Here is an 18,120-nt window from a genome sequence, read left to right as displayed (position 1 = left end):
AATAAAATCACTTCAAAGAATCGGTATCCGCTACCTCTTATTACTGAGCTCTTCGACCAACTCAAAGGAGCACATATTTTCACCAAGCTGGATCTCAGAGGTGCATACAATCTGATCAGAATCCGAGAGGGCGACGAATGGAAGACCGCTTTTAAAACCCGAGACGGTCACTATGAGTATCTTGTCATGCCGTTCGGGCTCTGCAACGCGCCCGCGGTCTTCCAGGAGTTTGTTAATGACATTTTTAGGGATTTGCTTGGTGTTTATGTGGTCGTCTATTTTGATGATATACTCATCTTCTCCAAAGATCTGGCTGAGCACAGAGTCCATGTTCGGGAGGTTCTCTCTCGCCTAAGGAAAAACACACTTTATGCCAAGCTGGAGAAATGTTCATTTGAAACCTCCAAAATCCCGTTCCTTGGTTATATAATTTCTTCTCTGGGTTTTAAAATGGATCCGGTCAAGATTACTGCCATTCAAGAGTGGCCGCTTCCTACTAGCACCAAATCCATACAGCGGTTCATCGGCTTTGCCAATTATTATAGGCAGTTCATCAAAGGCTTCTCTTCCAGAATTTCCCCTATTTTGGCTCTCATCCGCAAAGGTGGGAAACCCGACTGCTGGTCTTCACAAGCCAAGGAAGCATTTGAGTCCTTGAAAAGATCCTTTTCTTCTGCTCCTGTTCTGAAACATCCCGACCCCCAGCTTCCTTTCTTCATTGAAGTGGACGCCTCCGATATAGGTGCTGGGGCAGTACTTTCCCAAAGGCAACTCAGTGATGGGAAGCTCCACCCGTGTGCCTTCTTTTCAAAAAAATTCTCCCCGCCTGAACGAAATTACGATGTGGGCAACAGAGAACTTTTGGCACTAAAATTGGCACTTGAAGAATGGAGACATCTTTTGGAAGGCTCAACGATTCCTGTGACGATATTCACAGATCATAAGAACTTAGAATATATTCAAGCTGTTAAACGTCTCAATCCCAGACAGGCTCGGTGGACCCTTTTCTTTTCTCGTTTTAATTTCTTCATCACTTTCCGTCCCGGTTCCAGAAATAAAAAAGCTGATGCCTTGTCTAGAAGTTTTTTCCCGGAAGACTCATGTTTACAAGACGATGATCCCATCGTTCCTCCAGCAAAGATTGTGGCTGCTTTATTTCCTTCCATGGCATCACAGATCCTGTCGGCACAATCCTCTGCACCGTCCGATACACCGTTGGGTGTGGCCTTTGTACCCCCGGATGTTCGCCAGACAATTCTTCGTCAGTCCCACAGTTCTAAACAAGCCGGTCATCCCGGAATCAAGAAAACGACTGAATTATTGTCTCGTCTGGTTTGGTGGCCTTCTCTACAGAGAGATGTCAAAGACTTTGTATCTTCCTGTTGTGTGTGTGCCGCTTCGAAGACCAGTCATTCCTCTCCTGTGGGGTTATTACTACCTCTGCCTATTCCCGCTCGACCTTGGACACATCTGGCCATGGATTTTATGATTTTGTGGTTACACGGTCATTTGGGTTATAATCGACAGGTTCAGTAAAATGGCCCATTTCATTCCTCTCCACAAATTACCTTCTGCTGTTGAACTCTCAAAACTATTCATTCAACATATTTTTCGTCTCCATGGTTTTCTTGCTGAAATTGTTTCCGACAGAGGCTCACAATTTGTTTCGAAGTTTTGGAGATCCTTATGCAAGTCCCTCAACATCTCTCTACAGTTTTCATCTGCGTATCAACCTCAGTCCAACGGTGCCTCTGAACGTGTCAATCAAGCACTAGAACAATTCTTAAGATGCCATATTTCTTTGTGTCAGGATGATTGGGCTGACCTTCTTCCTTGGGCAGAATTTGCTCACAATAACTCTCTGCATGCTTCTTCCGAGAGATCCCCTTTTTTTGTGTGTATGGTCAGCACCCTTTGGCTTTCCCACAAGACTTTCTTCTCTCCAATGTACCTGCAGCCAATGATCAAGTGGCTCATATGTCTGCAATTTGGCAAGCTACTAAAACCAATCTAGAGAAGAGTTCTATTGCTCAAAAGACTTTTGCAGACAAAAGGCGGATTCCTCCTCCTCCATATGCTATTGGGGACAAAGTATGGCTTTCCACTAGGAACATCCATCTCAAGGTTCCTTCAGCTAAATTGGGTATTAAGTTCATCGGTCCTTTCCCCATAATTGAACTTATTAATCCTGTAGCGGTTCGTCTAGAACTTCCACCCGAGATGCGGATACCTAATGTGTTCCATGTGTCCCTTCTTAAACCTATTTATTTCTTAATTGACCATTCTTCGTCCTTTCCTGCTCCTGTTTCCTTAGACGGTCATCTCGAATTCGAAGTGGAAAAAATTTTGGATTCTCGTTTGTCCAGAGGAACTCTCCAATATTTGGTGGAATGGAGAGGTTTCGGACCTGAGGAATGCTCCTGGATCAGACATTCTGATATCCATGCTCCACTTCTTCTAAAAAAGTTCCACAAGAAATTTCCTTTTAAACCCAGTCCTGGTGGTCCAGGGGGCCCCCGTGGGGGAGGGGGTACTGTGAGGAGCGTGGTCCAGCGCGTCTATCCTTGCCGGCGTCCAGTCCAAGATGGCGGCACACAGGGCGGGCCATGTGGGATTTCTTCTATGGCGCCTCGCCTAGACGCGGCGGATTTGCGCCAGTGCCAAGACGCCAGCGCCAAAACGTACAGCACGCAGCGTCAGCACGCAACGCATGACGTCACTGCGCACGTTTTGGCGCCAAAGATTAGTTTAAAAGGCCATTTGTGACTCTCTGCCTTTGCCCGTGTATAGGTTCTACTTCATTGTGTTCCTGGGTGCTATTATCGTGTTTGGATTCTTGTTATTGACCTCTGCCTGTTCCTGTTTACGACTACCTGCTGCCTGAACTGATCTTCTGCCTGGCTGACTACTCTTTCTCTTGACCCCATCCTCTACTGCGAACTTTGGTGTGTAACCTGCTAGCTTCATCCTTGATCCATTACTTCAAACTGAGCCTTCGGACCTGACACTTTGAAAGTACTGTTTCTATTTTTGCTGATAATACTAAATTGTACAAAACTATAAATCCAATGAAGGATGCTACCACTGTGCAGAGTGATTTTACTAAATTGGAAAACTGGGCAGCAAATGGAAAATTACATTTAGGGAAGATTTATCAAGGGTCGAATTTCGAATTTGAAAAACTTCGAAATTCGAATTAAAAAAAACCAACCGAAATCTATTTTAAAAAATAGGCCACATTGCCAAATAGGTCAGTTTTCGATCGAATTCGAATTGTACAAATCAAAGTTTTCCCCCCCAAAAAACTTGGGGGGGAAAAGTCCACCTTTTCAAAGTCCACCAATTGACTCCAATTAGGTTCTATTCGAATTATCACTTCGACCTTTGATAAATCTGCCCCTTAATGTTGATAAATGCAAGGTTACGCACTTTCGTAGAAATGTTAGCGAATACCTTAATTTAGAAGGATCTTGGGACTATTGTAGAAGTTGTCTAATTCCAGACAATGACTTTCTGTCACTATTAAATCAAATAAATTAATGTCTTGCATAAAAAAGGGCATTAACTCTAAGGGGCAAATTCACTAAGGCGCGAAGCGCCGAACGCTAGCGTTAATTCGCTAGCGTTTGGCATTTTCGCTACTGCGCAAATTCACTAACGAACGCTGGCGTCGTTTTGCTAGTGTTACTTCGCAACCTTACGCCAGGCGAATCTTCGCTAGCGACGAAACTACGCAAATCCACTAACTTGCGCAGTGTAGTGAACGCTACCTTTTACGCTAGACTTCCTTTGCCACCTCAGACCTGGCGAAGCGCAATAGAGTAGATAGGGATTGTTTAAAAAAAAGTCCAAATTTTTTCTAAGTCCCAAAAAACGCTGGCGTGTTTTCTACATGATGGCTGATAGGCTGAAAAATATCGAAAATTTTTTGGGGCTCCCCTTCCTCCCCCCTACATTTCCTGACTCATGGCAACTTACCTAGACAGTGGGCACATGTGTAGGGCAAAATAAAATTTTTATTTGCAGATTTGAAGGTTTTCTAGGCATTTGTAGTGCAGATACGTGTTCCTCCATTGAAATTTGAATTTCGCGCCGTATGCAAATTAGCCTTCGCTAGCGCAACTTCGCTTTATATAGCGAAACAACGCTAGCGCAACTCCGCAACCTTACGCTACCCCTGTGCACAACTTCGGATTTTAGTGAATTTGCGAAGCGCTGGCGAAACTACGCCTGGCGAAGTGCGGCGAAGTGCCGCGAAGTTGGGCCTGGCGCAACTTCGCATCTTAGTGAATTTGCCCCTAAGGATGAAAACATAATTGTGCCTCTTTATAAATGTCTGTTAAGGGTCACCTTGATATAGGATATTAATTAGCTGGAGTGTAGAGACATGCAACTAAATCTGTAAAATGGATGTAGTGTTTAAATTATAAGGACTAACTGTCCAGGTTGGGAATGTTTTCTCTGGAAAAAAAAAGATGCTTGAGAGGGGACATGATTACTTTTTTACAAATGCTTAGAGGGCATTATAGAAAGATAATGGGGGATCTTTATTAAAGTGAATGTGCTCCCCTCTTTTCTAGACAACAGGTTTGCTAATACTCTAAAAACATATATTGTACCAATATACCTCACTAATTAAATATAACTAAAAGAGAGAGTTGAATAACACTCCTTCCAAACCCTTTCAATGTCTCATTACACATAAAAATGTTACTTGTATGATGTTAAAGGGGAAGTCCGGCTTCCAAACCAAAATTTGATAAAAAGGCCCATATAACACAGAAACCACTAATATAGCCATCACAGTTATTGGTTTCTTCAAAAAATATGTATAAATGCAATTTTTTATGCTGAAATCCAGCTGTTTAACAGTTCTTCTCTTTCTGCATCATTTTAAATCCTGGCAGAGAAGGAGGGACTAAACACTGATGTACAGTAGCGTCACTAGAGAGGGCGGGTCTCTGATGAAGTGCAGTGACACGAAACGCGTCACACCTCATGGCGCTGTGTAATTTGGTGTACCAAGATGTTTGAATAAAGGAAATTTGTTTTAAATGCCGAATTGGAAACGAGCGTTTCTGCTCTAAGAGGGCCGTGGAGTGCGCCGTTTAACCTATATACTGCTAGAGGGGGGCGGGCCCTAGTGCGTGACACACAGCTGGGACCCACCCCCCTCCGTACGGCCGCATTTGCAGTGGTGCACAGGCTGCCAGGGGGGCCCTGAGGGGGTGCGGGCCCTGGCCACTGCTGATGTAACACATTGTAACAACTTCTCCACAGCTTGCAGACTGCAGGCAGGAACTACATAACCCGCACTGTGATTTTCCATTCCTTATTGAAATCACATGTACAGGGAATTGTGGGGTTTGGCGGATGCAGGCTATAGACAGATGGCTACTGATACAAAGTAACAGTAGGCATCCAGCTCAGCAAAGTAGTCAGACAGATCAGCAGGAAAGTAGGGGGCTAGGCTTAGGGAACTGTTCCAAACCATTAAAAATCATGAAAAGTCTGCATATTTTTTAATTGAGGTATATTGCAAAGTTGCTTGAAATTATGTTTGCTTTTTAGAAAGCTTAAGTTATGTTTGTGTGGAGTTCCCCTTTAAGAGTTCCCACAGTGCTCTTGTCATTCTGGTGTGAGTGGAATATACAGTCCTGCTACTCCACTTGTAATCCTCCCATGTGACTTTCCTCCTAGTGCTCTCTACTAGTCTCTCCACTCACAGCACGACAAACAGCACAAGAACCAGAATGTACTAATAAGACTTTTCATCAATTCAACACAAAATCAAAAATCCAAATGTAAGATTCCTTTACACAGTCTGTAATGCATTTCCTGTATACAATACACTTCCTCAGAGGCTTCCTGTGAGGTGAGTGCACTGGCTTCTTCGTCAAAATAAATGCTAAATTGGGGGGGACATAAAAGGAACATAAAAAAGGGTATATGAAACGTTTTTTTATCTGAACATTTATTTAAGGTAAACAATGAAGATCCAAGTGGCCTTATGCTCATAAGAATTAGCCATACAGGAGGAGACACAAAACAAAGTCTCTCCCAAGAAGAAACTAGATGGATAAACCAGCCCCCAGCTTGGACTTAACATGCTTTTTATGAATGTTTTTATGAGTGTACATTTTTATATGTTTACAACTGTGGTTTTACTAAATTAAAGTTTTTAATAACTGAGTGGAAAATGTTTTATCTATTTATGCATATTTAAATTGGATAAACCTTATGACCAGGGGTGCTGCGCCAATGAGGCGAGTTGAGAAACTAGCCTCAGGTGGCAAGTACCAGGGACTGCTCCTGAGAGCCAAATTTCCGGTTTTCAAGCAATTCAAGCACAATTATGCTCTCTGCACTAGTGTCCTGGCCCTCTCTGTCGTCCTTGTGGACCACTCCGGCGCAAAAAGGTGCACGCATGGGGGAGGGGGCGGCAGCAACAGCAAGCTGCCTCAGGCGGTGGAGGACTAGGATCGCCCCTGCTTATGACCTTTAACCTATAAATACTAGTGGAGGATGCTCAAGGTACACAGGAAGCCTCTGAGGAAGTGTATTGTGTACACAAAACGTGTTAGGCCGTGTCAAGGAATCTTACATGTAGGTTTGGATTTTTTATTTTGTGTTGAATTGATTAAAAGTCTTATCGGTGCATTCCGATTCTTGCACTGTTTGGAGTGCTGTGAGTGGTGAGACTAGAGGAAAGCACAAGGACCCTGCAGACACTGGGAGGAAAGTCACATAGGAGGAAGGGAAGCAAGCTACTGATCTGTGTATGAACGAGTCTGATACTGCTGATAACTTATACAAAGTAGGACTTTGATCATACTCAAAGGATTACAAGCGGAGAGGCAAGACTTGACTCACCCACCACTGTACTTACACTTTGGGGCCGATTCACTAAGCTTGAGTGAAGGATTCGAATGAAAAAAATTCGAATTTCGAAGTATTTTTTTGGTACTTCGACCATCGAATTGGTTAAATTCGTTCGAATACGAACGAAATCGAACGAATCGAACGAAAAATCGTTCGACTATTCGACCATTCGATAGTCGAAGTACTAAAGTCCCTTTAAAAAAAACTTCGACCCCCTACTTCGGCAGGTAAAACCTACCAAAGTCAATGTTAGCCTATGGGGAAGGTCCCCATAGGTTTGCTAACCTTTTTTTGATCGAAGGATTTTCCTTCGATCGTTGGATTAAAATCCTTCGAATCGTTCGATTCGAAGGATTTAATCGTTCGATCGAACGAAAAATCGATCGAACGAACGTTTAGCGCTAAATCCTTCGACTTCGATATTCGAAGTCGAAGGATTTCAATTCGAGTGTCGAATTTCGAAGTATTTTTAACTTCGAAATTCGACCCTTAGTGAATCTGCCCCTTTGTGTTTATCTGGAAGAGGCTCCAACAGACTGTATATTCCACTCACACCTGAATGACAAGAGCACTGTGGGGATCTTTATTACCCTAAAAAGTGATCAATTCACTAGAGGCCAGCCCTTTAGACTAGAGGAACAGAACTTTCATTTGAAGCAGCTTAGGTGGTCCTTTATTGTGATGGCCAACCGGATGATGTTGTGATGGTTGATACTGTTAATGCCTTTTAAGATTGGCTTGGATGATTTCTTGGACAAGTATAATATCAAAGATTATTGTGATACTTAAAAAATATTGGTATATATATTTTATAATTGGGTGTATATTGATAGGTCGGTACAAGTATTTATATATGTGCTCTTTTGGAGAAGTTGAACTTGATGGACTTTGGTCTTTTCTTTCAACCCAACTTTTAACTATGTAACTATGTCATATACATGCTTGTAACTAACTAATTTTCTGTGAGAGCTCGATCAACTCCATTTCAGTCGGCATGTATCCCATTGTCCTCATACAGTCCCCAAGTTCTTTGTGTCCAATGAATCCATCCTTATCTCTGTCAAATTCTTGAAATGCCTCTTTTAGCTCTAAAGGGATAAAAAAAAGAAAAAAAAGTCAGATTCAGAATGGAATAGTGCAGTGACATACATTTCTATCTGTAAATTAACAAACAGATACAGGAAGATTGAGCCCAATAAACATAATAGCTTTATATTACAGAAGATGAGAGATATCAGGACACCCCTGCACATGGCAAAAATACATCAAAGTGTGAGATACTTACTCCCTTACTCGCTAAGAAGCACACATCACAAGTTTCAACACATATTGCAAGGTGCTTATAAGAAATGCGCCTGTAAGGAGTGGAAAATAGAACCTTCTAAAATATTGGAGATCTTATAAACTCCTATAATACACAAGAGCCATGAATATCCTTAAAATTATAAACGACTAGTGATGTCATCAGTTATAAAGGTGAGTAGTGATGTCATTTTTGTCATGACTCGCTAATACTTGTGTATTATAATAAATAAAGTACCCCTTGTTGGGAAATATGAGGATATTAGAAGTAACCTCAAAGTTCCAATGACCTTCGGCCTCGTGCTTTTATATGGTCATGGAACTCCTCGGTGACTTATAATATCCTTATAATTTACAATAGGGGGTACTTTATTCACTATATAACATACACATGAGGCATATACCATAAACCCCTACTAAAAGTAGACTGGACACAGATACCAAAGGGCAGATTTCTTAAGCTGTGTAAAAAATGGCAGAATAATTTGCCACACATTGCCAGGCATCGGTGTGTAAAAAATGGTCTAAAAATGGCTGAATTTTTTAACATGCTTTTTCTTTGAGTAACTTCTGCTGGAACTTACTTACAAAGGTTCGAAGCAGTGTAAAATAACGGCAGAAAATCTGGCATTCACATGGCATAAAATATGACAACCCTCAATAAGTTCAAATTTTATTTTACACAGCTTTTTACATGGTTTTCCAGTGAATTGCATTTTACACAGCATAATAAATAGACCTCCTAGTGTGATCACATCTCTCCTGGCCAACAGAAAGCGTACCTCCAACTGACAGAAATAGTTTGAGAAACAGTTATATAGTGTAAAATACTGAATGGGGGAGCCCAACCAACAAAGGAAAACACCAATATCAAATTCCCATCCTAAGAAGAACAACCCAAGGAAGACCAGAGCACAAAGCTAGGAAAACAGAGTCTTTACTGCATTTCTAAACATAGCAACCTCAAAGTGAAAAATGTATTTCTGGTTACCCATGAAGAATTCCAGGTCCAAAATATAACCTATTAATGCTTCAAAGGCTGTCACATGAGCTATATAGGCAGACATCACTCGGGTAGATGCTCTTAATGAAACTTTAAAAGCCAATACAACAAAAAATAAGTGTTTTAAAGTAATACAATTATAATACAGTGTTGCCCTGCACTGGTAAAACTGCTGTGTTTGCTTCAGAAACACTACTATTGTTTATATAAATAAGCTGCTGTGTAGCAATGGGGCATCTATTCAAAGGTGAAAAGACTTGGGTCAACAACCTGACCATAGGACTGGATTTGCTATATTCCAGCAAATCTCAGAATGGCTGGTAAGCTATCAAACGGCAGTATACTTTTAAAACATTAAAAACTAGTAAATGATATATAAGCTGGTAAAAGCTATGAAAAATCTTATCTATGAAGAAAGACTGGCCAAATTGGGGATGTTCACTCTGGAGAAGCGGCGTTTAAAGGAACATAACATCAAAAACAAGTTTTTCAAAATTCGTTAGTATACATCGAAAAAGATACACCAAGATAAATAAAACTTTAAAATTGCAAAGCCTTTATTAAGAAATAACTTCGCGAAACTCCACTTCCTGTCCTCCTCAGAAAAGGCGACACAGCGACCACCATCCTGCAGGACTCGATTTCTCCTCCTGGCTAATCACTGACAGCGTGTGAAGGAGCAGCAGTCGCAGCAGCCATAGCCACGGGCACAACCATTCAGAGGAGAAAGTCATTCGCAAAGCACTTTCCAAAGCACTGGGGACATCAGACCCACCACCACCTACATGCCCAGCAGCTCAGCCCCTGCCAGCCCTGCGCCCGCACCCCCTGCTGAGAAACTAGTGCTTTCTTTATGGCTGTTTTTTTGAGCTTCCATTTCTCCCATCCCTGGGAGATGGGTAGGGGTTATGGGTATACCATTGTCTCAGCACCCCTCAGGACCCGCTATGGCAGCGGAACGTATTTGGGCAACTTACAGATGATCACAGAGAACCCGAGTCAGCGCGCTCTGTAGAGTCCCTGCGGTAGGGTTGCATCTCAAATGAACAGCTGAAAGATCTAAGCGCTGGCTCGGGTTCTCTGCTGCCTCAGAGCCGGCACAATTCTCTGGCCAAATTGCTATTTCTGCTTTCCCTGCAGTAATCACTGCACAGAGAGGTCGGGGTTTGCCCTGCATATGTCAATTAGGGTAATCCGGGGGTGCGGGGCTGCCAGGGGCTGACACATTGTTCAGCTAATAAAAGAAGAAGGAAGAGCGTGCTGAAGGCAAAGGCCATCCAAGGACTGAGGAGGGAGATTGGCACTAAGGGCACAGAGGGCACCGACTGCTGGACTTCGCTCAAGCCCACATAACTCCATCTTGCAATGCAGCAACTGCCCGCACGCCAAGTGATTACTGCAGTGACAGCTACAGAAATAGGAATGTAGTAAAAGTAGACTGGACACAGATACCAAAGGGCAGATTTCTTAAGCTGTGTAAAAAATGGCAGAATAATTTGCCACACATCGCCAGGCATCGGTGTGTAAAAAATGGTCTAAAAATGGCTGAATTTTTTAACATGCTTTTTCTTTGAGTAACTTCTGCTGGAACTTACTTACAAAGGTCCGAAGCAGTGTAAAATAACGGCAGAAAATCTGGCATTCACATGGCATAAAATATGACAACCCTCAATAAGTTCAAATTTTATTTTACACAGCTTTTTACATGGTTTTCCAGTGAATTGCATTTTACACAGCATAATAAATAGACCTCCTAGTGTGATCACATCTCTCCTGGCCAACAGAAAGCGTACCTCCAACTGACAGAAATAGTTTGAGAAACAGTTATATAGTGTAAAATACTGAATGGGGGAGCCCAACCAACAAAGGAAAACACCAGTTTCAAATTCCCATCCTAAGAAGAACAACCCAAGGAAGACCAGAGCACAAAGCTAGGAAAACAGAGTCTTTACTGCATTTCTAAACATAGCAACCTCAAAGTGAAAAATGTATTTCTGGTTACCCATGAAGAATTCCAGGTCCAAAATATAACCTATTAATGCTTCAAAGGCTGTCACATGAGCTATATAGGCAGACATCACTCGGGTAGATGCTCTTAATGAAAGTTTAAAAGCCAATACAACAAAAAATAAGTTCCGCTGCCATAGCGGGTCCTGAGGGGTGCTGAGACAATGGTATACCCATAAACCCTACCCATCTCCCAGGGATGGCCAGAGAATTCAGCAATCTCTTTGATATAACCAGAAACTCGGCGTGGAAAGTTATGTGGACTTGTGCAAACTGACTTGCTCCTCTGACTGGCTGTGCCCCGTGGCTATGGCTGCTGTGACTGCTGTTCCTTAACACGCTGTCAGTGAATAGCCAAGTGGAGAAATCGAGCCCCGCAGGATGGATGGTCGCCGTGTCACCTTTTCTGAGCAGGACAGGAAGTGGAGTTTCAGTAAGTTATTTCTTAATAAAGGCTTTGCAATTTTAAAGTTTTATTTGTCTTGGTGTATATTTTTCGATGTATACTAACGAATTTTGAAAAATTTTTTTTTGATATTACTGTTCCTTTAAGGAGGGGTAAAAACACAGAAATATTAATATAAGTATGGTTGTAACAGATACAGAAAAGGCAAATGTGCTAAATCAGTTCTTTTCTTCAGTGTATGCAATAGAGGAGTCTGAGTTCCCAGACTCACTTCATAGCTGCACTGACTGAAAAATTAATGTAAACAAGTGTCCAGGTCTTGAGCTGCATAAAAAGGGGCATAGGTTCAAGGGAGGAGGTGGTCATTCTTCCAGTTTAAAGAGCACTGGTAAGACCCCATCTAGAATATGCCATACAGTTTTGTTCTCCAGTGCTAAAACAGGACATTACTGAATTAGAGAGGGTACAGAGAAGGGCAACTAAGCTGGTAAAAGGTATGGAAAATCTGGCCAAATTGGGGATGTTCGTGCTGGAGTAGAGGCGCTTAAAGGGTGGTATGATAACTATGTATAAATATATAAGGGGATCATATAATAATCTCTCTAACGCTTTTTTTACCATTAGGTCTTTCCAGCTGACACAAGGTCACCCATTCCGTTTTAAAGAAAACAGGTTCAGCTTATATATTCGGAAGGGGTTTTTACAGTGAGAGCTGTGAAGATGTGGAATTCTCTCCCTGAATCAGTTGTACTGGCTGATACATTAAATAGCTTTAAGAAGGGGTTGGATGGCTTTTTGGCAGGTGAGGGAATACACGGGTTATGGAAGATAGCTCATAGTACAAGTTGATCCAGGGACTAGTCATTTTGGAGTCAGGAAGGAATTTTGCCTTCCTCTGGATCAACTGGCAGTTAGGCAGGTTAAACAAAAAGATCGAAAAGGTTGAACATGATGGACGTGTGTCTTTGTTCAACCTAACTTACTATGTAAAATGGATTGCTTGATTATCTTAAACATGTTCTGTCTTTTACTTAAAAGCAAACAAACCCTACTCAACCAAACATTACTCGTTGCTGGACTACAAACCCCAGAATAATGTAACATATAATGAAAACTGAGCACCCAAAAAAAGGTAATTTCAACCTACCCAGTGTGAGAGGCACTTATTTAGTAACTGTGTGGGGGAGCCCAACCAACACAAAAAAATACCAGTACCAAATTCCTGGGATGCTGGGAGCTCTATTCCAGCGGCATCATGGTTGTAAAAGGCAAATATGTCCCAAAGCAATATTGCACAATACATTTTCCCCAAATCTCCACAGTGGTTGCCATAAAATGCAAAAATCTTCCAATGAGAATCCCAGCTGGTTTGTATAAAGCTGGCTACCTGTTCCTACAACTGTAGTTTGAAACTTTAAAGGAACAGTGACACCAAAAATGGAAAGGGTATCAAAATAATTATAATATAATGTACTGTTGCTCTGTACTGGTACAACTGGTGTGTTTGCTTCAGAAGGACTACTATAGTTTATGTAAACAAGCTGCTGTGAAGCCATGGGACAGCCATTCAAGATGGATAAAAGGAAAAAAGGCACAGATTACTTAGCAGATAACAGATAAAACACAATTGTTTTCTACAGGCCTTATTTATTATGTGCTATGTAACCTGAGTCTTTTTTCCAGATTGAATGGCTGCTCCATGGCTACTCAGCAGCATGTTTATATAAAATGTAGTAGTCTTTTTGAAGCAAACATGACAGTTTTACCAGTGCACAATAACAGTATATAATATGTTAATTACTTTGATACACTTTAATTTTTTGGTGTTGCTCTTCCTTTAGGGTAGGGACACACTGGACAATTTGTCGCCAATGTTTTAAAAAAGTAAATCACGGCGACAAGACGATCGTCTTTTTTGAACAGACGATTCACAGCGACTATTGGCACAGAGCGATTTGTATCCCATTACTCTGTGCGGTACGTGCTCCACCCAAACCGGAAACGGTTTATGCTTCCCGCTGTAACCTGGCGTCTTTACGTTCTTGCGTCATTGCGTTCGCATTGTAATTTGAATACAATTGCTGCTACTTATCTGTATGTATGTGCGTGTCTAGGAGATTTCAGTGCTTTTCTAAGTACATGCTATTTCTGATAAATCGCTCGGAAAAGGGTCTCAGTGCGTTTTGGAGCTGCAGGCGATTCACAAACGCGCTGTGGGCACAGGAGCTGGCGTCTTTCATTTGGTTTTGTTCAGAGACAAAACGAGCGATATGTTGCCGCGATTTGCTTTTTAAAAACGTTGGCGACAAATCGTCCAGTGTGTCCTTACCCTTAAGCACACTTTTCCAGCACTAAACAAGTCTATCCTTTATCCCCATGTCTGATTCCAGTGCATTATAACAAAGACAAAAATGACAGAATTATCTGCATAGATAGCAGCAAGATTTCTGACAGTGCTGGGTGAGGAGGAGGAGGCTAAGCAAATAGAAAAGGCTGCTAGTTTGGGTAAAGTAATGATAATGGGGATTTTAATTACCCAAATATTGACTGGAGCAACAGTACTGCCAGATCAGTTAAGTTTATAAACTTGTTGCATGACAATTTTATAGCACAGGTTGTTGAGGAGCCAACCAGAAAAAATGCTATTCTGGATCTAGTGATCTCAAATGACCCAGAACTTAATGCAAATGTGCAAGTCATTGGTTAATAGTGACCATAATGTTATATCACTTAGGGGCAGATGTAAGAAGGGTCGAATATCGAGGGTTAATTAACCCTCGATATTCGACTAGGAACTAAAATCGTTCGACTTCGAATATCGAATTCGAACGATTTAGCGCAAATCCTGCGATCGAACGATCGAAGGATTATTCGTTCGATCGAACGATTAAATCCTTCGAATCGAACGATTCGAAGGATTTTAATACAACGATCGAAGGAATATCCTTCGATCAAAAAATCTCAGGCAAGCCTATGAGGACCTTCCCCATAGGCTAACATTGACTTCGGTAGCTTTTAGCTGCCGAAGTAGGGGGTCGAAGTTTTTCTTAAAGAGACAGTACTTCGACTATCGAATGGTCGAATAGTCGAACGATTTTTAGTTCGAATCGTTCGATTCGAAGTCGAAGTAGTAGTCGAAGGTCGAAGTAGCCCAAAAAACACTTCGAAATTCGAAGTTTTTTTAATTCGAATCCTTCACTCGAGCTTTGTAAATGTGCCCCTTAATGTCTGGTGCAGAAAACAAATATACACTGGGGCAACAAAAAACATGAATTTCAGAAAAGCTAAATTTTAGTGCCTTGAGGGCTGCCCTTCAGAGCACCGATTGGCACATTAAGTTTTCAGCTAAAAACACAGAACACAAATGGTTGTCATTTGGGGCGGAGCCTAACCTTCCATGTGAGCGGTACTTTTGCTCCGGAGCTCTCCATTCCCTAGCCCACAAAGGTGCACAAATTGAGCAAACCCCGACGCAACTCAGCACATTTACTACAGCCTATTATCCCGAGAGGCAGATGGGTCCCAAAAACTCCAAAAAGGTGTCGGAGTTCTTTGCAGAACGTAACACCAGGCAGTCCGGCGCCATCTTGGATCACCACGCAGATGTAAATGCGGACTCAGGACCGACAGCTTCTCCGGTCACAGCGGCTGAGATTAAGAGTATGCTTATGGAGCTCAGAACAACACCCCAGCATGACTTTAAGCTTTTTTTCCGCTGAAATTAAACGTGAGGTAAGAGACCTCGCAGAACGCACCGACCACTTGGAACGCAAAATGGCAGAGTTGACAACAGCTCACAATGCAGTTGCCGATACACAACAAATTATGGAGAAAGAAGTGGCGCGCCTTACCGATACGGTAGCGGACCTTGAGGATAGGTCCCGGCACTGTAACATCCGCATAAGAGGCATCCCGGAGGATGTTAAACCGGAGGCGCTTGAGGCCTACTTTATGGATCTCCTCCAAGCTCTATTACCGGAGGCACCCCTGATTGACCTGACCGTTGACCGCATTCATCGGGTCCCTAAGCCCAGGACGGCGCCCCAGGCAGCACCCAGAGACGTCCTTACTAAGCTGCATTTCTTCAAAACGAAAGAACGAGTCCTGATGTTGGCCAGAAAACGGGACACTTGGCCAGATAAGTATAAAACTCTAGAACTATTTACAGATCTTTCTATGGCTACCCTCGCTAAACGGAGAACCTTCCTTGAAACCACGAGATCACTAATGGAACATAAAATTCCCTATAGGTGGGCCTACCCTACGAAACTTATTGTGCTACGGAATGGAGCCTCCTATACATTTGCTTCACCTGATGAGGCTAAGAAAACGACGTACAAATGGACCCACGGAGAGTCAGCCATAGGAGACAAGTCTGAAGCTCCCAATCAAGCCGGACCCCCTTCTCCTCAGTCACGCCTAGACACAGATTGGGATACTGCCTAGACCCTGATGTTCCCTATCTTTAATGTAGTTGCTCCTTTTTTGATGGCTGAGAAGCCTACGGGACATGAATGACCCTGAGTCTGGGCTGGGGAGGAACACCACCACCTGCTCTCCTCTCCCCCCCACTATCCCTGTTGTTTTACAGGACCCTCAGCAGCGATGACAACACTGCGACCGCTGCCATTACTGGACACTATTCCTCCAGTTGAGGAACAACAGTTTGCTATTCCAGGTTATTTTTTGGTTATGTTTTTATTATACTGGTATGCTGTATATCCTCGATGTGACATTGCAACCCAGGCTTGGGTATCCAAACCTTTTGCACCAGCTCTGCCTTTTCCCTATACTGTAGTTTTACTATGGGTAAATATTACTGCTTGTTTTCCTATGTATGATAATGGTACGTTTTCTTACACATAATGTAAGGGGTCTTAATACCCCCCAGAAACGTAATTTAATGCTGAAGGCGGCGAGCAGATTACAGGCTGATATACTGTTCATTCAAGAAACCCACTTTTCTAAACGCAATCCCCCTAAATTCTATTCCAGAAACTATCCGCATGTTTTCCATTCATGTGCCAATACTAAATCTAAAGGGGTCTCTATGTTTTTTTCCAAACATGTCACGTTAGATGTGCATAAACATCTATCAGACTCTAGTGGCAGATATCAGGTAGTGATCTGCTCGCTCAATGGTCAGCTGTATACCTTACTAAACCTATATGCCCCTAATCAACATCAGGACAAGTTTGTGTGTAAAATTTTGAATATGGTTCAGGACATGAAGAGGGGACACCTTGTGGTAGCAGGGGATTTCAACATGGCCTTAAACCAATCACTTGATACCCAAAGACCATTGGGGAAATCCTCCCCTCCACTCACCTTACGTACAGCTCATAAAATGGAGGAGTGTATCTCGGAAAATGCCCTGTTTGATGTCTGGAGGGCATACAATCATAACGCTAGGGAATATACGTACTACTCTCCGAAGCATGACTCCTACTCTCGGATTGACCTGATTTTAGCCGATTCCCAAACCACTAACGCATTAATGAATGCATTCATTACGACACGCTCATGGTCAGACCACGCGCCTGTCATTGCAGACTTTAAGGCACACCAAGATCAGGTTCGATCCGGAGTCTGGAGAATCAATGACTCTCTGTTGGCCAACCTAGATCACAGACAAAAGATCATCTGATCATCTGACAAAAGATCATCTGATTGACTACTTTGGCATTAATGAAGCCCCAGAACTAACTCCACAAGCAGTGTGGCTGGCTCACAAAGCAGTACTCAGAGGTGAATTAATTAATCTCAGCAAACAAGTGAAACGGTCTAGAGAAGCTCAACAGGAAATGCTAGAAAAACAATTAAAACAAATTGAAAACTCCCAACTCTCTGCTTCCTCCCCCAATAAGCAAAAAAATTTGCAAAAACAGGCATATGATATCAGGATACAACTCCACAAAGTACAGCTAGCTCGAAAGGAATATAGACTTAAACTACTCAAACTAAAATATTACACCAAGGGCAACAGAGCGAATAAATTACTGACACATAGGGGCAGATTCATTAAGGGTCGAATTTCGAAGTTAAAAATACTTCGAAATTCGACCCTCGAATTGAAATCCTTCGACTTCGAATATCGAAGTCGAAGGATTTAGCGCTAATCCTGCGATCGATCGATCGAAGGATTTTTCGTTCGATCGAACGATTAAATCCTTCGAATCGAACGATTCGAACGATTTTAATCCAACGATCGAAGGAAAATCCTTCGATCAAAAAAAGGTTAGCAAACCTATGGGGACCTTCCCCATAGGCTAACATTGACTTCGGTAGGTTTTATCTGCCGAAGTAGGGGGTCGAAGTTTTTTTTAAAGGGAAAGTACTTCGACTATCGAATGGTCGAATAGTCGAACGATTTTTACTTCGATTCGTTCGATTTCGTTCGAATTCGAACGAATTTAACCAATTCGATGGTCGAAGTACCCAAAAAATACTTCGAAATTCGAATTTTTTTCATTCGAATCCTTCACTCGAATTTAGTGAATCTGCCCCATAGACTCAAAAG

At 42.3% G+C, this 18,120-nt stretch overlaps 1 protein-coding gene across 1 annotated transcript in view; it reads right to left on the bottom strand.

The window, feature by feature from the left end:
• LOC108697221 (calcium-binding protein 2-like) overlaps positions 1-18,120 on the bottom strand; it is a 221,956-nt gene that overhangs the window by 115,512 nt on the left and 88,324 nt on the right. Inside the window, exon 4 of the mRNA XM_041571191.1 lies at positions 7,836-7,970. Coding sequence (XP_041427125.1) covers positions 7,836-7,970 — 135 coding nt within the window. The remainder of the gene's footprint in view (positions 1-7,835; positions 7,971-18,120) is intronic.

The sequence above is a fragment of the Xenopus laevis genome, chromosome 7S (assembly GCF_017654675.1).
Source record: "Xenopus laevis strain J_2021 chromosome 7S, Xenopus_laevis_v10.1, whole genome shotgun sequence".
In the NCBI taxonomy this organism is placed as follows: Eukaryota; Metazoa; Chordata; class Amphibia; order Anura; family Pipidae; genus Xenopus; species Xenopus laevis.
Note: the sequence above shows the minus strand (reverse complement) of the source record. Positions and strands in the feature narration are given on the sequence as shown.